The 22,160-nt window shown below is 42.5% G+C and overlaps 1 protein-coding gene across 2 annotated transcripts in view; it reads right to left on the bottom strand.

The window, feature by feature from the left end:
- Window positions 1-1,546: 1,546 nt before the first annotated feature.
- Window positions 1,547-22,160, bottom strand: part of myot (myotilin) — a 46,293-nt gene continuing 25,679 nt past the window's right edge. For both annotated transcript variants that reach the window (XM_037779715.1, XM_037779716.1), the window contains 10 exons: window positions 20,914-21,136; window positions 17,554-18,536; window positions 15,369-15,519; window positions 14,850-14,951; window positions 14,172-14,209; window positions 10,926-11,064; window positions 9,071-9,278; window positions 8,725-8,890; window positions 6,671-6,804; window positions 1,547-4,191 (listed from right to left, as the gene is read on the bottom strand). In XM_037779715.1, coding sequence (XP_037635643.1) covers window positions 4,049-4,191; window positions 6,671-6,804; window positions 8,725-8,890; window positions 9,071-9,278; window positions 10,926-11,064; window positions 14,172-14,209; window positions 14,850-14,951; window positions 15,369-15,519; window positions 17,554-18,536; window positions 20,914-21,136 — 2,287 coding nt within the window. In that variant the 3' untranslated portion in view covers window positions 1,547-4,048. The remainder of the gene's footprint in view (window positions 4,192-6,670; window positions 6,805-8,724; window positions 8,891-9,070; window positions 9,279-10,925; window positions 11,065-14,171; window positions 14,210-14,849; window positions 14,952-15,368; window positions 15,520-17,553; window positions 18,537-20,913; window positions 21,137-22,160) is intronic.

Here is a 22,160-nt window from a genome sequence, read left to right as displayed (position 1 = left end):
TGTGTGTTCTTTAAACTTCGTCACCAAAAATAGTGGAAAAAAGCCATAGTATAGTATGTCGAAAAAGTAAAAAAAAAAAAAAAAAAAGCCATAGTATTGTATGTGAAAAAGGATATAGTATGTTATGTCCGAAAAGTAATCAAAAAGTGAAGGTATAGTATGTCAAAAAGTCATAGTATTGTTTGTCAAAACAGTTATAGTATACTATGTAAAAAAAAGTCATGGTATGAGCATGGATTATATTTTTATCATTCAATACTTTCACTTTCAATATATTACATTAAATATACTACTCGGCTGAAGTTAGCAATTTCGGTGGACAACTCAACAGTTTAATGAAGAAAAAAAGCTGTTTTGTTTTATGTGTGCACTTTTCCCGTGTGGCCCTCCATCGTATGCCGGCTCCATAAATTGGCCCTTGGTCATCAAAACTTTGAGAACGACTGTTGTACAGTATCTGAAAAAAATCTGTCAGGACTATAATGAATCAATGAATAAGTCTAGCAGATGATTGAGTCATCTCAAATGGCTTGTGCATCCTGAGGAAATGATGTAGTTTTTACTGTTATAAAGATATATTGCACTCTTCAATGTCACTTTTGAACTCTTTGTCTGAAAAAGAGGTGAAATGGCTACATGGAGCAACGGCACCCTCTTCTGGCAGGAAGTTGAAATAGCCCAACACAGGGACTGAGGGGACACAATCAAGCATCTCTGAGGCTGAGGACCTAGGACCTAGGATCTAGGACCTAGGACACAGGTCAGCAACCTTTACTATCAAAAGAGACATTTTAGGCAAAAACAACAACAAAAAATTGTCTGGAGCTGCAAAACATTTGAGCATTGTAATGAAGGTAACACAGTTTATAGTCTAAGTATATAGTATATAAGTCTAATGCAGTGAGGGCCAAAGAGACAATGTACTATGAAGTATTAGGGCCACATTGAGGGAAAAAACATCTGAGATTTACACAATAAAGTAAAAATATTACGAGAATAAAAGTTGCAATATTGCAAGAATAAAGTCATAACTTTACGAGAAAAAAAGAAAATAGCATGTAAAATTACTACTTTATAATATTATGACTTTATTCTCATAATATTATGACTTTATTCATGAAATCTCAGATTTTTTTCTTTTCCTCAATGTGGCCCTAATATTCCGTCTTACTGTCGTACCATAGCCCTACAACAATGATAAATAACAATGAAAATGTAAACAAAAAAAGAGTTATTCATTTCCATTTTTGAAAATCCACAGTGAGCCAATGTGGAGGGAGCTGTAGGTTGCAGACCCCTGACCTAGGATCTAGGACCTAGGATCTAGGACCTAGGACCTAGGATCTAGGACCTGGTTTATCTTTTAGGTAAGAAAGACAAACAAAAGGAGACCTTTCAAAGATCAGCACTTTTGCTCATCGATGCGAGGGACAAGGCAGAGAGGACATATTAATACTGCAAGAATAAAGAATCTAGCCTTCTGAGATCTTTTAACACTAGACCACAGTGTTAAACTATTAAAAACATACACACCAGGAGGCAAAGCTAAGGTCACATAACTTTATTCCTCATTCATCCAGTGATATGTAGAACTTACACAACAAACAATACTGAAGGAGAATACACACACGACTACCTGCAGTTTCAAATCTCAACAGAAAGGGCCGAACTTACCAAAACGATTTTAATGCTTTAAGAAGCAAATCTAATGTTTAACCCTCTGATCCAAACATCATGACAAACTGAAAACATCCTTTATCTAGTTCTTCTTAGCGAAAGGCAGCTTATATGTTTAAATGTTTAAATGCAGCCCAACTACGCTGCATTTGAAGCAGAAAAGGCAGTTTTCATCTTGAGACATCAATCTGTGATTTTACGGGCATTTTGAAAGGGACTCCTGCCGATGAGCAGACTGAACTGTGGCCATACAGAGTTAAATACGACATTTTCTGTTTGCATGCAGATCCAGCCAAAAATAGCATTTTTTCTTCCTGGCTAGCAGTAACAATGAGCAGCTCCAAGGTAAGCAGGTGAACCCAGCCTCTTATTGATGGATCTTTCTATGTAAGGCTCTGGTCATAATGGAGAGTTTGGCAAATCTGGGCACAGGCTGATTTACTGATACCTATTTATCACCTGAACATACAGAAGGAGAAAGAAACAGATTTTTTTTTCCTCTTGAGTATACTGTTAAAAACATGTCTTATCTGCACTGCAGATGTGATCAAATGTAGACTTGAGTTAGTTCTGATGAGTGCAGATGAGGTTTTGTGCTCAGTGGGTATCAGAATGGCAGCCTGTTGCTCTTTGACCAACACTCGTTGATATGATACACCTCTGGTCGCAGGCCAAGAGAGGGGGCAACTTCAAGTCCCAACACTGATAACTATTAACTCCAGTTCAAATAAATAGCTTCATTCACATACACTGTATATTAGAAACCAACTTTAAAAACACATATTACACTGAATTTATACCACAGCAGAGAGTCTGAAGAGAGTGACCGATCTGAGCTTCCTCTTCAGTTAATGGAGCTTCATTCGGCTACGAGCTGGAGGACAGGAGAGCAGGTGCTGGATGAGAGAGAGCGACCAGCAGACATGTTGTCAGGATTAAAGTGGACTGTGGCTACTGGACTCCTATAGGTTGCTTCCTGTTTTCTAACCTAGGCCACGGAAGAGAGTGGGAAAACACTTTTCCCAGTGTCGAATTCATAGATTTGTTTTAAGATGCCCCTTCCGGTGGACCACCATGGGACCTTATTTTGGAAAAAATATGAACAGTAGTCAACGGCGAGAGACAAATAATTTTTTAGCCCATTTTTAAATGCACCATGAATCACACACATGATGTTTGTCAATTTAAAACATAATTTTGCTAGTCAAGAAAGTCGCAGTTTGTTGTAGTATCATTTAGTTTTATGTGAAACCGCTCAGTGAACTACATCTCTCGTCTCACACACTAAACGTCACTAACACGCTAACTGAGCTATGACAACGCACAGATGAAACCTTATCTCGCCTGATGTGTTTTATCCAGAAACTCCTGTTTTTTTTAGTTCATCCCAGTAGGAAACACACAGACATTGTAGCTTCAGAGAGAGAGAGACGTCACTTAGGCAACTTTTGGGTGTGTCGTCTTTCTAATTACGTATTTTCACAGTCTGATACTTCAACAGTTTTACAACAAACTGAGACTTTCTTGACAAAATGGACAAATGTGTGATTCACGGCGCAATTCAAACGGGATCAAAAAATTATCTGTCTCTCACCGTTGACCACTGTTCAGATTTTTCTTAAATAAGGTTCCCTGGTGGTCACCTCTCTATGGGGAAACTTGACTACAGGGGTATTTGTGTTGCAGTGTTGTAGTAGGCCTCTGGGTTAAAAGTGGCAGCAGGTCTGACTCCAGGTCTATTAATACCTAGACGCAGCATTTAACTGAGAGCAGATGAAGAGAGGCTTATAGGCATGTATCAAACATCAGCTCTGCAGCCTTAAACAACAGACAGACAGACAGAGGACAGGCACAGTGGTGACAAACAGCAGCAGATGGACAGTATGAGGTGTCGTTATTTGAACTCTTCAAGGCACTTGACTGTGAAAACGTTTGTCTGGAGGCAGCTACAAAGTGCTTCTCATGTTTCGGGTTGTTGTTTCCTCAACATGTAATGGATGGAGGAAGGCTTGTTTTGAGCGTGTTAGCATGACGAGTTTCAACTTTTTCCAATTGAAGAAAAATACCATATTGCAGTTTATTTAAAAATGTTCCCTGTAAATGTACCTTAATCTTGAAAATGTATCAACTTAAATTGTTCAAGAAATTTTAAAGTAAACTGTGACGTTCATCGGCCTTTTATGTTTAATTGACCTGACCTGGATCGGCCTTTAAAAGTGTTCTGTGTCCTGGTCTGCTGCGATGCTGTTAATCTGGACCGGAGCATGATTTGTACCGCATCTGCCTCGAGGTGACAGATAATACAGGCTCCGGCCCAGCTTTACAGTTCTGAGATATGTGATGGTTATCTGACTGGGTTCAGTAGGGGGGTCTACAGCTCTTCACTCTCGTACAGCGGGGCGGTGTGCTGGGCCGGGCTCTCTACGGTCAGAGAGGGCACGTGGCTCAGAGAGGACAGCAGCTTCAACGTCTTCGAGCCAGGGGGCGCCGTCTTCATGGCCGGCGCCGTGCGAGCTGCGAGAGGCAGAGAAGAGGGGTGCAATGGATTCAAATGTACTTTTACACATCAATGATACATGTATGATGTTTTAACAATCAATGATACATGTATGATGTTTTATAGATCAATGATACATGTCTGATGTTTTACAGATCAGTGATACATGTATGATGTTTTCACTGTCACATTGTTTGACGAACACCAGTTTTAAACGTGAAGAAGTAACTGTAATTATTACAACTGTTAGTATTTTATTGCAGTATGACCCTACAGTCGCAGTTATGTAATGTCATTTAAAAACAATGTCTAATGCTGTGATCCACTACTTTATTATTTTAAATTTATAGCTAATTAAAAACTTCATGTGTAATGGCCTTTACGCAATGGAAGCGTTTGTTTTTGTGCGAATAGTTCCCACCTCAATATATTTTTATGAATTATTGTTTTTGTCATGAGTACTTTTACACAGAATGTGAACATTACGCATTGAAAATTAAGAGGCAGCATAATTGGGGTTTTTTTTTGGAACAATGTAAATTTCCTGAACTTTCGTACCACTAATAAAGGCACTTTGCGGAATGGGTTGAGTTGCTCCTGTATTTATGAAACAACAACACAGAGGCTCCGTAGTCCGAACCAAGACGGCAAACTCCTTTCAACCTTGACAAAGGCAGCGCAGACCAGAGTGAGAGTGGAGTTGTGATGCTCAGTAACCTCCCACCAGGGTGAAAAAGACTTTTGGTTTTGTTTTGTTTGCTTATTGATATTAATAATAGGAATGACACTACTGGTGTCACTGCAACAGATTTTATTGGTGGATTACCGGCTAAACATTCCTTTCATGCCAGGTGTCTGAAAATAACTCTTCTGCCCTGTACTACATAGCACAGGACGGCATGGCACGGCTCAGAGCCAGATATGGAATCAACACTCATTTGTAGAGAGACAATGGGTCTCCATGGTTCACCTTCTGTTGTCAAACTCACAGAATGATTCACTAGTGATGTTAGAGTTTCATGCATCTGGGCCTGATGTGTTGTATGTGTGTACATGTCCTCTGGGGTGAGTCACTGTTCACAGTTAGACTATATGTTTGTCACTGCAAATCAGTTGTAGTAATTGTAATCAATCACAACGATTTACACTGCATCAAGACTCAAAATGTACAAATAATAGAACACAAATAACACACAGACCGAAGCAGTGTAGGCATGTTAAATAGAAAGAGCTCTGCCCCTTGCACTCACATCTGAATACTGACACACAGCTGTATGCCAACGTCAACTAGCTGTGTGCAAATATTCACAAAATTCAAACAGATCAATAGGATCTATTGGAAGTAGGGCTGGGCAAGATGGCGATATACAGTATGTTGTGAAAACGCTACAATCATTTTTATTGTATATATTTTTATATATCGTTTGTATTGCGATATAGACTAGGGCTATATTTATATCCTTTTTATCTATATTTTCACTTAATGCCGGGATCAGACTACACGATATTTTTGTCTTTGACTCACCATAAACTCTTGCAGTGTCTCGGTCTGGCAAGACTATACGTATGACCACGACCAATCATGGCACGTCGTATTCCACGATCATTCAAAGGTTTATTGTTGACCCTTAAATGGGATCAAGAACAACAATTTCCTTACTAACTTATATCGCTAACAATTCTAGTTCGGGCGCCTGGGTTAGCTCAGTTGGTAGAGCGGGCGTCCATGTATTAAGGCTTGGTCCTGACCGCGGCGGCCCGGGTTCGAATCCGGTCTGTGGCCCTTTCCGCATCCACTCTCTCTCTCCCCCCTTTCAAGACTCTATCCACTGTCCTGTCAATAAAAATGGAAAATGCCCCCAAAAAAATAACTTTAAAAAAAAAAAAAACAATTCTAGTTCTATTACTATGTTTACTATTACACTAACTATAGGTCTGTAGTGATTAAGTTAAAGACTTGAGATGAAACTCTTCCATACACTAGAAAACACCCTGTAAACACATTACATCTTGTATTGTTATGAGGTCCTGTTCAACTACTGCACAATGTCTGAATCCTGGTTCAGATGAAGTGGTAAGGTATACAGTCCAGCTCATGTGAAACAGAGGGTCAGCCTTTGTCAGCCTCTCACTCAGCTCCCTCTCCACAGAGCAGATGGTGTGTTATGTGATCGAGCAGAAACCTAATAGCTGTGTTGTATTTTCCTCTCTCATCATACTTATCACTCGGACTCAGTGATTAATGCAGTATTCTTTAGGAAACAGGCCGACAGCTCGATGCCTCGTACCTTCATCAAGTTTCCGCTCGATCACATATCAGCATTTGTTTGACGTGTTCCAGGCTGGAGAGCTGGACTCACTGAAGCGTAGAGCGCACGGCGTTCTCCATCTGTTGTTTGATTTTACAGCCTGGGCTACTATGGGAACTAGATAGCTGAGATGGGCCATTTAAAGCTCATTTGCATAGAAAGAGGAACACACATGAGGTGGACTTACTGCCGACATCCAGCCTGGCGTTGCATGTGGACATTCCGGCTTCGTTGATGGCAGAGAGGGTGTACCAACCGGCATCAGACTTCATCACCCTCTCTAGCAACAAGCACTGGCGGCCTGAACCGTCCTGATACAGACTGTGGACAAACAAAGTTCAAATGTTTATATCTTCACTACACATGGTGACCAAAGCATCCTGATGCAGGCTGAGCATTCAAAAGAACAAATACACACACAATTTTAAAAAATAACAGCACACACACATAAACTGAGAAATGAATTAGTGCATAATTGATTTCATATATTTCCCCATGAAAGTCAGCAGGAACTAGAGTCCGGGTAAACTGTGCATAGGTGCAGTTTTCTTTTCAAAATACAGTTGTGACCTGCCATCAGGAATCACCTACACAATGAGTTAATAATTCTTAAGTCTTCATTCTCAAACATGTTTTAATACCATTAAAGCTCACTGTGCACATCACTTTTTTAAAACCACATTACCCTTTCATAGAGATTATTTTTCATGGCACACAGACCTATTTCTTCTGTTCTGATGTGTTTAAAAACATAAAAGAAAAAAATACAGTAAAGAAATGGAAATGTACAAATCTTGCGGCGCCACTGGCCCGTCAGTAAACCTGCAATAACAGACTTTTTGGCCACTCGGGGGCAGCAGAAACAAGTTGTGAACAACACATACAACATACATACAACAATCACCTTTTAAGTTGATATGGAGGAATAGCTTATTTACACATCCAGCTATATGAAGCAACATTCATTTGGAGTTGCGTTTCAGCTGATCTGATTAACGCCAGTCCAATATTCACTCTGTTTTAGCTCTGTTTTTAACTCCAGAGGGATATTATCTGGCTCCTTAGCTGCTCCACTAAGTTGCACCACTATGTTGTGTCTGTCTGTCATTTGGTGCTGGGCAGGTAGTGGTCGTGTAGTGAGCAGCTTTTTAGAGATGCTTTTTTTTCACTGAAAACAACTGCCTGCTCAGGCTGGAAAGGATGCTGATGATAGTGGCGAGAGTGAATCAAACAGTACAGTAGCAGGCTGTAAAACCAGGACAATAACCTGAAATTGACTATACAGTAAAGTTCTGTAGACCTCTGGGGAACCGCAGAGTCAGGTGCTAATTTTCAGTGGGCTCATTACTACGAGCAACCCCTATCTTTTTTCTTTTTTTTGCATTTATTTGATAGTTAACAGAAACAAGGGGAGAGACAGACGGGTATATGGCCTATTAAAGGAAATATTGAGTCAAACTTCTCAAGTAAATGTGAATATGATTCAAGAACAGGATTGAGGCAGAAAATAAAATGACTTGTTAGATTTGGTATGTTTACCAAAATCCATACACATGTGCTGGCTTGGCCTGACTCGGTTTTACTCGGCATATCAGCCCATCACAGCAGGAATTTGCTTCTCCATTACAACAGGGCTACCCGCTTGAGGGTGTGTGTAACCGTGGCTGTGACTAGTGGTCAAAGGAGTGGCTGTAAAACAGTGGATGAACACATTTAATTCCTATATTCTTCACAATACAAGTCCCTTGTTATTTTTGCTGCTTGTACTCTTCCTCCCAGTATTAGTAGACTTGTTGTTATTGATGAATAGCCACTAACAAAGCTCCGCTACTTTGGTGATATGTTTTATTTTGTTATTTAAAATCTTTTATTATGAAGCAGCAAAATCAGGAAATGTTGGGTTTTCATCAGCAGCAACTTAGCACGACTCCTATACAGCTGAAAACCAAACCGTAAAATAAAGCAGACTCAGACATGGGTTTAGTCTCGCACCAGGGGGGGGGGAAGAGGGGTTGTTGGCCGCGGTCGGCGAGACGTCACCGCGACCCGCTTGGAGGAAGGTGGGGGCGCACTTTGGCCCCCATTCCGGAGATGGTCTATCTTGGGCGCGACTTGGCATGCTAAAACGACGCAAATCAAATGGAAAAGTGCCAAAAGAGTGTCCCTTCAGTATCGTCTATGGAGTTTAATGTGCAGCAGTGGAGTGCATTTAAAGAGTTTGGGTATAATAAGGTAACCCACCTCATTCTGTTCGGGTCAATGCGCAGCATGTCTTTATCTTTCTTCCAGTGGAGCTGTGGAGGAGGGGAAGCGTCCACTTTACACTCTAACCGAACAGTGTCGCCTTCTAGAGCTCTAGAGTTCGACATCTTCTGGACAAAGGTGGGAGGACGGAGAGCCTCTTGGGCTGCAGGGAGGAGGTTGCACAGCATAAGTGATTAAATTCTCTCCCACCCTGAAGAAGAACTTTACAAAGCAGCACTGGTATAGATTAATAAATCAATCATGATCATTATTGATGAAGTTCTATTCAAATAATACAGCATTTCCAGCCCAAAAACAGGATGTACTGTCATGACATTTTTACCTATTACATCGAGCCTCATGGTAAATTTGCTCTCCCCTGCTCGGTTCCTGGCCACACACTCATAAACGCCGGCGTGGTGCACTGTGACGATCTCTATGATAAACGAGTGCATCCCTTTCTCACACACCAACATCTTATGGTAGTCGTCTGGACGAATGGCTTTACCGTCCAGGTACCAGCAGACGTCTGGTGTAGGGAGGCCTCCCACCTGGACAGAGAAAAGAGAGACATTGCTATTAGAGCGTTTTTTTATATCTAATTTTAGGAAAACTGTCATAGTAAAGAACACATTCTATACTATATGATGAGTAAGGTTGACTTCTTTATGAATCAGAACAGAAACATTTGCCTATATCAGTAAAACAATATCAATAAATAAAAGCAGGATTACTTAGGTAAACAAATTAAATAAATCAAAAAATGTAAACTGACAGTGTTACATATTTAATATTATATAAATAGTGTCTTGCCAAGTCTGCTCTAAGACTCGGTGTGTTCCCTGAGTATTTGATTTTGGCATGGCCCTTTTTTCCACGGGCGCGGCTCTTGTACGCCGCGGGGTGCCGGTGTTGTGTCAAATACTGTTTCCCCCTCCCTAAAGCACCTGACACACCGAGCCGACGGTTGGCTGTCGGACAGTTTGGGACCGTCGGTGAGCGTCCGTCGGCCTAGTTTTTCGGTGTGTCCCTCACCGTCGGCTCTAGTCTGCCTGTGTCAGAGTTTTTTTGGCCGATTCAGCATGTTGAATCAGCGGCGCCGCCCGCTGGTGAGAGAAATCACTCTGATTGGCTGTTCAGCTTAAACGAATCAGTGCACGAGGAGAGAAACAGAAGTGAGGAAAACAAGCAAACGAGTAAAGCCAAGAGTAAAAACCCAGAAGGCTCTTCTCATTTTTCATCTTCATCTCATCTGATCATTCCAACACACGGATATTTTCACAACGACATGAACATCTGGAATGAAGCTAAGTGATGAGTGAGAGTGGTGTGAAAATGGTCGCCAAACGCTGCTTTATTTCATAACAACGGCTTGTATATCCATAGTCCTCGGTCTTCTGGTTTCCCTTTTTGAATGACAAATACAGACTCCCACCGCCTGCTGGTGTGGAGAGTTATTTCAGCTCAGGCAGGTGCAGAACGTACGTCGTAATGTAGTTGGCCGTTTGAGTGCAACGTGAGGCGATGCAAGTAGTGGCATTCGTCGCCACTCTGATGTCGGGTTGGTGTGTCTGGGCCTTAAAGCTGAACCAACTCTTATCCCTCACCCTAACCACCGAGGGGGGGGGCGCTATTATTTAAATAGGAGGGAAACACTATTCGACAGGAGAACAGACTTCAACATAACACCGGTCTAGCTCTTTCGGATTCGGTTCGTTGGCAACGTTACTAGCCAGCTAGCTTTGCTAATGCTAACGTACGGCCTTACACTACTTCCTGTGTCAGTTTACGTTGTTTAGTTGGAGTGGAAGAGTCAAATGCCTGAAGATAGATTACAACGCTGCTATCTAGTGGCCGGGGGTTGAAACAACACAAAATGAACCACTGTCTGCCACAAATCTTTTTGTAATGTATACCATTGATAAAAAATCTAAGTGTTTTTGAGAATTGATACAGTCACAAAATATAATATCACGATACTCAAGTGTATCGATATTTTCTTTCACCTCTAGTTGCATTTGTATTCCTTCTTTATTTACCTTTACCTGACCGCACCATTATTGCATCGATTGTTTGGTATTATTTCTATGAGGGATCCCCTGACCTTGTAGTGATACGCACTTGAGTGTATTAATAAACTTGAAAACGTGAAGCCCTTGGTGTTAATGCGTGCACGTGTGTGTGATTGAGTGATTCACCTTGAAGTCAATCCTACAGAAGCGTCCCTCCTCTACAGTGAGGTCTGAAGGGATCTGCAGGAAGCGAGGAGCGTAACATTTCTCCTGGATAGCTGAGCCCTCATTTCCCCTCTCATCTGTCCCTGTGTGGCGCCTCCCCCTGCAGGGAGAGAGGGATTATTTATCACAACCTCACTTTACCTCACCTTCAATGACTGGATTCACAGACTACTAGTGACAGCACACACACACAAACAAGCAACCACATGAATGCTGATTCCTGTTCTGTCTCTGTCCTCTGACAGCATGGCTACTGAATGAGGGACTTGAGTCAGACAGTTGTAGTTATAAGACACTAGAAACATTTATGGCATGGGTTAAAATTAGGGATGAATAAATACTTTCCTGGAAACTGTCAAGTATAAAATCCTCCTATTTCTACTTTAAATCCCATTCAAATAGTGTCATATTCAGAATGGTTAATTCCTTGCCTGGGTTTTATTTCAACCGGTGGTTCCTACTACAGTGCAAACATCGGGACAAGTCATTTAGCTTGGCTTTAATATTCACATTCATATTGGGGCGCAAAATCAAAATGACATATTTTTCCTCTTACATCTTGTGCTATTTATCAATCTAGATGTGTTTTGGTGTGAGTTGCCAAGTGTTGGAGATATCGGCCGTAGAGATGTCTGCCTTCTCTCTAATATGATGGAACTAGACGGCACTCGGCTTGTGCTGCTCGAAGCGCAAACAAAATACATTTGATAAAACTCAACAGCAATGTCTCTTTCTAGAAATCATGACGCAGTTAGGAACTATGTTCTTTCTACCGAACTACACAGGCCAACCGTATCAATGCACGGAAGGAAGAGTTCATCTATACTCGATACTGCTAGCTCACCTAGCACCACTGAGCTAGCTAACGTTACAGCTCAGCCGAGGAGGAAGTCATTAATGTTTACATCCCTCACTATCACGAGCACAAGCCTCTCGACCGTGAGTAGATGCACGCTTCCTTCTGCGCAGGGATATGGTTGGGGTGTGGTTCCATTATATTGGAGAGAAAGCAGACACACCGATATCTCCAACATTCGCCACCTTACACCAAAACAATCTAGATAGATAAATAGCACTACAGGTAAGAGGAAAAATATGTGCTTTTATTTTGGGGTGAACTGTCCCTTTAAATCTTGGTTCTTCTTGGTGCAACAATCTGCCATTGGGATGGAGTGAATACAATTCACTTTGATACAACCAGAGGTGGCTAGTAACTTTTTGGAGTAAAATGTACTTGTCAGAGAAGTTTAAATGCAGCATACTTTGTACTTTGTAATTTTTTAGAGAAAATCATTATTCTTATTCCGTTACATTTGGATGCATTCATTGTGCTACTTTTATTTATTTGATGAATTCATGATCCGTTAAGAGGCAGGCATGTTATGGCCTTCAAGTAGCAGCTAATATTTACAGATGAATTAACAGCGCACAGTGCAGTGGGCTCGGTTTATGAACGCTGGTCTGAAGAAGTTTAATGATATACACACACAGTATATCATACTTCTAAATTAGTACTACTTTTGCTTTCTTTTGTAATGTAAATATTCAAGCTAACGGCATGTGAGTGGTATTCATTGAACTCGTCATGCTTTGTGTAGCCTGATGAAGACAGACAGAAGAGTAGAGACCAGATTATGCACACGAAAAAAAGACAAACTGCTTTTATTTCATGTGGACATGGCTGATAAAACGTTTCAACCACAGATAGTCTTCCTCAGGTCAAAGTGAAGAAGTGAACACACCAGTATTTAATAGGCAATTCATGATGAAACATCCCATCATTATTTCCCAATTAGCCTAAATGAGTCAGCTGATATGAGACATCTTCACATTTGCTGATTTATTTGCCAAATCATAATATAAGAGACAACAAGCAAATAATGTCATTTTAAAAAGATCTTTAATTATTGGTGAACTTAATAGAGTAGCCTATAATATTAATATAATATTTTGTGATCACACTTGAGAGATACAGACTGCTGATATTGTCTCGTGTATATGCGGCAGGTTATCTTATTAGGAGATGACGACTTGTCATTTCAGCACAAATAAATACAGGTGTTCACTTCTTTAGCTTTACCTGAGGAAGACCATCTGTGGTTGAAATAATGCAGTCATATCCACATCAAATAAAAGACAGTGGTGTGCCAGTGGTTTTCATTATCATTTAACTTCTTAAGTTACTCACTACTCAAGTAACGCTTTCAGTAAATACTTTTACTTCTTATGTAATACTTACTCAAGTAGTTATTTTGATAACTACTTTTACTTCTACTTGAGTACTTTTTCTTGCAAAGTAATAGTACTTTTACTTGAGTACAGTTTTTGGCTAATCTACCCACCACTGGATACAACACAGTTTCCTCAGTTTCAAGAACTCCAGAAAACTTGAAACACATATCTGGGAAATAAGTACGTAATTACTATCTCATCTAGGGATGCACCGATACCCATACCAGTATCGGGTATCGGGTCTGATACTGTGCTCATGTACTCGTACTCGCAAAATGGCACAGATACCACTTTACGGTGGTGCGCCCGACCCCGCTGGGCCGGGATCCCACAAAGTGAGTGCGCGCACCGGCCCTCACTTTCATTGCGCCACAGGGTTTTGCTTGCACCATCTGACTCGCAGGTGCGTTAGACTCCTTGGTCCGTGTTTCAAGACGGGTCGGGTGGGTTTCCGACATCGCCGCAGACCCCTGGCGCCTTTTACGTGGGCCGAGCCCGAATCTGGCAGCACGACGCGGTTGGGGCGCACTGAGGACAATCTTCCCCGGTCGACAGTCGCACCAGGAGCAGGGGGCCGTCCCCGGCGGGGAGAGAGGGCGCAGAGTCTTTTGCCCACGGTGCGGCGAGGTCCGGGCGGGGAGCGCTGTAAAGCTGCGGCCGCGAGCCACCTTCGCCTCGAGCCTTTACAAGCCAACCTAGAGCCGATCGCGGCACACTGCCTCGTATGCGGGACTCCCTAGCCTGCCGTGTGTCGCTCACACCCTCCAGCTGACTGTTAACAAGGGTCTTTTGGCACAGAGAAGTACTCGTATCGGTACTCGGTATCGGTGAGTACCCAAATGTAAGTACTTGTACTCGTACTCGGTCTGAAAAAAAGTAGTATCGGTGCATCCCTAATCTCATCATAGTGGAAGATTTTTTCACATGATATCACACATACATGAGCAATATAAATAAATGAATAATTTCTATTACCATAGTCCACCCGTGTGTCTTCCTTCTGGTGAATCTGGCTGCAACAGAAAACAGACCAATTTAAGAGGTAATCACAGGTTTGAACTTTGAAAATGAACTGTTTCGGTTTGACAAAATGCCAGGAGGGTAACTGTGCGTGTGTGTGTGTGTGTGTGTTTTCTATTCTCACAATATTCCTGTTGTCACCAGTGAAAGGGGCTCACTCTCAGAAAGCAGGCAAGAAATAGCCGCTGACAAAATGTGCCTCTGTGTGTTGGTATTGTGTGTGAAGGAGAGAGAAAATAGATGGTGCAAAGCCCTGTGAGCGGCCGAGGCTTTTTGACGGAACAATCCTGCACACAAACACATACACACACAACTGGTCAAAATGACAGCATGAGGCAGCTCACTGGGGCTGCTTTGAGTTTGGGGAGCCTGTCAGGAGGCCCTGAGAGGGAAACTGGCTCTCTGTGCAGCCATTCAAACCCAAATGACTGTAATAATGTGTGTAATTACTTTATAGCAACATGAAAGCTAATGGGCTTCGGACCAGAGCCAACATAAATGTTTGTGCAGCACAGTCAGCACTGCAACACACAGCAGTACAATCTGAAACACACTGCTAGAAATGTTGAGATTGGAGGATTTGGTTATAGTAATTACGATGTCCACTCACTAAATAAAAATGTGTTGTCGTACCTGGTCGAGTTGTGAGTCTGAGAGACTGTCTTGGTCAAACATGTAGTTGGCGTTGTCTGGACCCAGCAGCCTACGAGCCATACGCTCCTCATAGGACAGTTTCTGTTTGAAAATGAAGCTTTATACTGTTAAATTGTAATTTTTCACGCAAATAGAAAGCGTGCTGTGATGTGTTTTGGTAACCTATTGCAATTCTGTATTCTTTCACGTTCAAACAGGCACACACTATTTTTTAATTGTTGCAGGGACAGCGCACCATTAAAATCAACTGCACCAGAGTTAGCTAGAAGCTAATTTGCATCTGTTGGCAGGTAGACAGAAAAAACAACCACATGACAATAAATACACAAAAAACAACACAATACATAAAAGGCAATCAGTGTGAGATAATAAATGTATAATAACACTGTGTAAGTGTGAATGGGCTGGAGCATGAGTGTCCGTGGGTTGTTGTTTTATGATTCTTGCTCTTACAACACACTTTGCAGGAGACACACACACACACACGCACACACACACCTGGCTGTTACTCCTCCTGGCCTCCTTTGAACGCAGCTTCTTCTCCAGATCCTGGATGAGGGCGTCTTTGGAGCCCTGGATGTCGTCATCTGTGGAGCGAGAGGAAGAAGGCCGAGGAGCTACAGACTTCTTCAGAATGGGCTTGGGAAGGCTGGGGATAGAGAGAGAGAGAGATAAAAGGAACAGACATTAACTAGTGCACAAGAAGGAAGCAAAGATGAAAAAGACATTAAAGGCATCAAAGAACAATAATGCTGCAACAGACTTGTATCCAACACTCCTGGAAATAAATTGGCTTTAGCTGACTAGTGGAAATGTGCTTTGACCTATATAGGTTACCTCATTTATGAAAGAAAGCACAAACATCTGTGTTGGACATGTTTTACTAATAGCTAAGATAAGATATACTTTTATTGTCCCCGTGGGGACATTTGCTATTTAAAGGTCCAGTTTGTAAGATCTGGCGACATCTAGCGGTGAGGTTGCAGTTTTTGGCTAATTCTAAGGTAACGAAAACACATCTCTTATTTTCAGGTGATTATACACTAAAGAAAAAATACTTATTAATATTGTATTCCGTTTCTACTAATAGATCCCCCTAATTGTTACACACTGTTCCTTTAAATGCATTGAATGCAGAGACTGCAAAGAAGTGATTGCCACACCTGCTCCATGCTTTTATACAACAGAGTTCCCATCATGGATTAGATGTAAAACACCATGGATGGTCCATAAACATAACTAAGTCAAAGTTGCTCTGTGATTGTTTTTGGCTTCCTGAGATGAAAAACAGTCTGAGATTGTTTTATGCTTCATTGAAGGTTCTTTTCAATCATCCAGCTGTTATGCAATCTGCAGAAAAATGAATTCATATAACTGGATTACAGTTTTAAACATTTCACCATTCATCTGAAACACTTCAATGAGGGATGGTATGTATTCACCAGTATTACTGTAAAACAAGTTGCTCTGATGTCCTCTGATGAGGATAAAAATGTCAAAAATGACAAAATGATGTATTTATATTATTTTCCACATTCACTGAGTTAATCTTTTAAATAGCATCAGTCCAGATTATAAATACCAAATATGTATTCATTTTCAGAATTTTAACCCTTTAAATGCCAGTTTGTTTACATAATATTGCTGTTGTTTTTTATGACCCTCCCCCCCAAAAAAAGTAAAATAGCATGTGAAAACATATTTGTCCTCACGGGTCTGAGTGTCCGTATTTTGGCACACACCCTTGCCGAAATTTATGCCAAATGCATTAACACAGCCAAAATGATCAAAATATTTAAAATTAAAGAGCCAAAGAATGTCCCTGGTGATGCTAAATCATTGGATAAACTCTCTTGAAAAGAGAAGGCACAACTTGTTTACAGTTTCACATACACATGAATATGCTTAAATATTAGGGCCGTCAAAGTTGACACGATAATAACACGTTCAGGCAAATTTTAACACCACTAACTTCTTTAACACATTAACACAACTTGAGATTTTTACGTTGTAGCGGGCTCAGGTTTAAAGCCAGAGATAAGATACTGGTATCATATGAAAATAAAAAACCTAAAGAATCCATCCAAACTGTCATGGCCATCTTCAAAGGGGTCCCTTGACCTCTGACCTCCAGATATGTGAATGTAAATGGGTTCTATGGGTACCCACGAGTCTCCCCTTTACAGACATGCCCACTTTATGATAATCACATGCAGTTTGGGGCAAGTCATAGTCAAGTCAGCACACTGACACACTGACAGCTGTTGTTGCCTGTTGGGCTGCAGTTTGACATGTTATGATCTTAGCATACTGTTTTATGCTAAATGCAGTACCTGTGAGGGTTTCTGGACAATTGTTAATTGATTTCCAATAATAAATATATACATACATTTGCATTAAGCAGCATATTTGTCCACTCCCATGTTGATAAGAGGATTAAATACTTAACAAATCTCCCTTTAAGGCACATTTTCAACAGATATAAAATGTGTAATTAATTTGCAATTAATAACGATTAATCATGGACAATCATGCGATTAACCGCACTTAAATATTTGAATCAATTGACAGCCCTAATAAATATATACATTTTGCTCCTCAAAGCAATGCTTTTTTTTAAGTGTGGGAAACTTCCAAGTGTAACATGTATCTGCATGTCAAATAGATGTATTCTTTGACTCACATGCTTGGCGGTCCCTTGTAGCTGGCAGGCAAGGAGACCACAGCAGGCGGTACTCTGTTCTGACCGTTGGGAGTAATGGGCTGTGAGAGAGAGGAGGAGGAGGAGGGAGAGAGAGGGGAGCAAGGGAGTGACACTGGAAGACGCTGCTGAGGGAGGGAGGAAGGAGAGGAGGAGGCCCTTATGGGGAGGAGGGGACTGGAGGGGGCGAGTGGGGAGCGGGAGGGGGAGGTGGAGGGGTGGGAGAGGTTGGAGTTGGGAGACAGCTTGGAGGAGGAAAAAGGGGAGAAGGCGGACGGGGAGGGCAGCACAGAGCAGAGGTAGGCGGCAGGTGCTGACATGGTGTCCTGATTGGCCGGCAGGGTGGCGCTACCAAGACCGGTGGCGCTGGGGATGCTGGGGGTGAGGGTGATGGTGGAACGCATGGTGGTGCGGGGGAGAGAGGATAGGGGGCCAGGGAATGGGGAGGTGGGGGTGGTGGTGGCAGAGGAACTGAGCAACCGGGCAGTGGAGGAATGAGGAGGGGCAGCAGAGGAGGAGGCCAAGGTGGAGATCGGAGAGCTGAGACATGATGAGGAGGGAGAGGACTTGCTTGTGCCGTTGGACTGGGTCTGGGTCTGGATCTGGGTCTGGATCTGGGCTTGGCTCTGACTGAGGCTTAGTGACTGAAACTGAGACTTGGTCTGTGACAAGGACTTGGACACTGACTGAGTTTGAGAAAAAGACTGACTTTGTGTCATTTTAGCTTGACTCTGTGTCTCCGTAGCATTTGGACTATTTGGGTAACTGTTGAGGTTCTGTTGGGAGTTGGTTTGGTTCTCCTGGGCCTCTTTCAGAACGCTTTCATAGCTGGGTGCCTGAAAGGCCGGCTGTGATTGGATGAAATGCCTCGGTCGCTCATAGTTAAAGGCGCTGGGAGGGAAGACGCTGGGAGTGAAGGTAGGCAGGTCTGACAGGTTCATGTTGTTACCTCCTGACTGGGAGGACTGGAAGGGAAAAGACATAAACATATTAAAAAAAAATGAATAAAAAGTGGGATTCTACCATGTCTGAGTCAAACACCGTGTCCTAACTTGACGCGAGCATTTGACTATTGTGCTGCATCGCGTGGAACCGGGCTCTCTCTGTCCACACTGAATACGTTAAATATGCACTTCTGGAGAGAGCTAGAAAACATTACTGTGTGTGGAACTCCCTGCTAAGCCTGTTGCCCCCCGAAACCCAGCCCCAGATAAGCGGAAGAAAATGGATGAATGGATGGATGGATGGAGATGCACTTCTGTTCTGTCATGTAAACAAACCACGTACATATCAGCTGTGTGCTCCAGATCAGACTGGAGACGTAAACATTTAAAAGATGGGTTAGTAGTACTTACTATCTTCCTACATTTGTACTTTTTAAACAGAAAACACACGTTTTATATTGTGATATTTTAATAACATACAATATAACCAACAGCAAGTAGGTTATTATCTAGCGATCTTCCTCCAGCCAGCTGCCACTTTATTGAGGTGTTTGTAATGAAATGAGGAGGTATTGTACCGATATCTCCCCTGGTCCGCCGTGCATCTTGCTTGTGCCATGGACAAGATGGGACAACCCCACAGGCAATGACACAGGTGTTGAGATCCGGTAAACGGAGTTAAACGACTGATTAATCTAACATTCTGACTGATTTCTTCTTAACCACAATTCAAGTTAATAAAGACCAATTGTGGATTTTTCACTCATCAGTTGTTGCTCAGCCTGCTGCATAGTGTAACATTAATCCATTGTGTATTCCACAATACTGAACAGAATAATCCAAACAGGTAGCAGAAATAAGATGTAAGAGGAGCACAGGATGCTCTTCTTTGGTAGGCTAGTTGTCACATTTGTGCTGGTTTATAGTTTTAACCATTAGTGAGGTGGCTGTTACATTTCTTGTCCGCGTCCCTGACGGCTCATTTAATCTAAACTAATCAGCCATATTGCGGCGCTCTCAACGCGAGCGACAGGAAAAAAATAGGAACAGGGCGTCCGACCAAAAGTTCAGCTCAAAACGGCTGGAGACGTTACCAGACGTACCAGACGTTCACGGCCAGTTAGGAAACTCCAATAGAAAGCAATGTAATCAAGCTGATTTTGTTGCTGACGCTCGCTTGCGTCACATCCGGTTAGGACACGGTGTAATGAAGAGACATTCAGAAACTTTTACACATTTACATTTGCTGGGATGAAGCTAATTAACATGTGTCTTGAATGCCAAATGTACCTAATCTAGAGAACACATTCAAAAGAGAATTCAAGGTGGAATTAGGACAATCAGTGTTGGGGAAGTTGTTTGTTCTTGTCCACTAATGTCTGATTCTCTATATTTCAGCTGCTTGGCAGTAATGTTAGCTGACCAGACGAAGGTCTCTCCATGAATCAATGCTGATCCTAACGTTAGCTTTTCCTGCCTCAGCCTCCCGACCGCGGCCGGAGGGAACAGGAGAGACATCGGAGTTTTGGTCGGAGACGATAACGTTTCTCTCTGCGGCCCCAGTTTGGAGAAACAGACAGGAGTTACAGCACAGGGGCAAAGCAATGTACTGCTGTGGATGGGGCCGGCAGCAAAACGTATTTCAGCCACCTAAAAGAAAGGCTCACCTACACTATATTTGGAATATTTTCACCTCTTTACCTTGCCGTCAGATAACACTTTCCGATGGGGAATTGAGGCTGTTGTATCCATTTATGCTCTCTTCAAAGCAACCAGACTCTATTGAAAAAAACTGTAATTTGACATCACAGAGCACGGGAGTTGCTGGTCTATTGCTGCCTCAAACGGTTAGTTTGTGTTATTGTGTGATTTTGGTGACTCCGAACTAACCACAGTTACACAATAACAATGTTGCGTTACTAACCGATTGAGGCAGCGGTAGCAGTAGACCAGCAGTTCCTGTGTTCTGCGAGGTCAAATTTTATTTTTTTCCCAATGGAGTCTGGTTGCTTTGGCTAGAGCCTAGATAACGACTTCAGTTCCCTGTTGGAAACATAGACTGTATAGCGGTCTCACAGCAAGGTAAACGAAAGTATTCTAAATATAGCGTACACTTAAAATGATATTGATTTTTTTAGGTGAACTTTTCATTTAGGTGGCTAAAATATGTTTTGCTGACAGCCCCGTCCACAGAAGTACATTGCGTTGCTCCCACGCGTTAACTCCTGTCTGCTTCTCAAAGCTGGGGGTGTGCCAACCGCCATCTACTGTAGGTAATACACTGAGTATGGATGAGTACCTCATACAACCCCACTGAGAAACATCCAAACTATCCCTTTAATAACTGTGCAAAAAACGTATCCGAGAGCACAAAACGTGTAAGGAATGTTCTTCTTACAGTGAAACTGAGCTTGCTTGGGGTGAACAGCTTGGTTGTTTGGGTGTTCTCCTTGACTTGGGTTGGTGGTAGTGGTGGTGAGGGTGGAGGGGGAGGGCTGGGAGTGCAGGCTCGGACAGTGACTCCTGGTGACCTGTGGCCCTCTGAGCTCAGCGCACTTCCCTCCTCGCTGTAACCGAAGGGTTCTTCAGAGGAGTGGTTGGCCGGCTGAGGCTCTGGAAAACTGACAGACAAAAACAGACATGTAGGCAAGTAAAGATTTGAATATATTCAGAAAAACTACAGGTTCTGGGATGAGAAGCAGGAGGGTGAGATTAGGTTTGCAAAAGGTCAGGAAATTCTTTTCAGGGAAGTTCTTTTAATTTTGCAAAATTTCAAAAATCACATTTTTTAATAGTGAACTTATTTTGGGGGAAATACACATAAAAAAACGAGACTAGGTTAAACTCGCTTTTTAGTCTTTTCCGAAAACACTAAACTGAGACCCAAAATATCAAAGTAAAACAGTGGAAGAGATGGGCAAAAAAAAGGCATCATTTTAAAGGGACTGTTTGTAACTTCTTACACGTATAAATCATTCCCGGGTCGGTGTCCCATGTGTGCTTGTGTCTCTACGCTGTTCAGACTCAGACTCCAACACAAACTACACGGAAGCACCAAAACCTCTTGGTTGTATCTAGTGAAGCCCGTCCGTTAAACAGTGTTGGCTACGGTTGGAGGACGCGGGGGAGACCGTAGCTTTGGTCTCCAGGACCGGAGTCTCTGCTGTACTCTGCTCCTCTGCCTGTCTTCACTCACACACCGCGCTCGTTCTCACTCTCTCGCTCCACTCTCACGTGCATGCTGCACACTCCACACTGCAGAAGAGTTAGTTTAGCGCTGAGAATATCTAGTGAATGTTCAGTGGACGTTTGTGCAGAAATAACTGCTGCAGCTCCTCCAGACCAACAGAGGTTTCCCGTGTCTTGTGAAGTGACGGGGCTCCGCAGAGAGAAACGTTATCGTCTCCGACCAAAACTCCGGCGTCTCCCCTGTTCCCTCCGGCCGCGGTCGGGAGGCTGAGGCAGGAAAAGCCAACACTAGGATAAGCATTGATTCATGGAGAGACCTTCGTCTGGTCAGCTAACATTACTGCCAAGCAGCTGAAATATAGAGTGATATTGTGCTTTTAGCTGACGTGTGTCTCCTCACTGTTTTGAGCGATGCTCGTTCATGTCTATGTAGAGCGAGCACGAGCGCGAGCAACA

This window comes from Sebastes umbrosus, chromosome 9 (assembly GCF_015220745.1).
Source record: "Sebastes umbrosus isolate fSebUmb1 chromosome 9, fSebUmb1.pri, whole genome shotgun sequence".
Taxonomy (NCBI): Eukaryota; Metazoa; Chordata; class Actinopteri; order Perciformes; family Sebastidae; genus Sebastes; species Sebastes umbrosus.
Note: the sequence above shows the minus strand (reverse complement) of the source record. Positions and strands in the feature narration are given on the sequence as shown.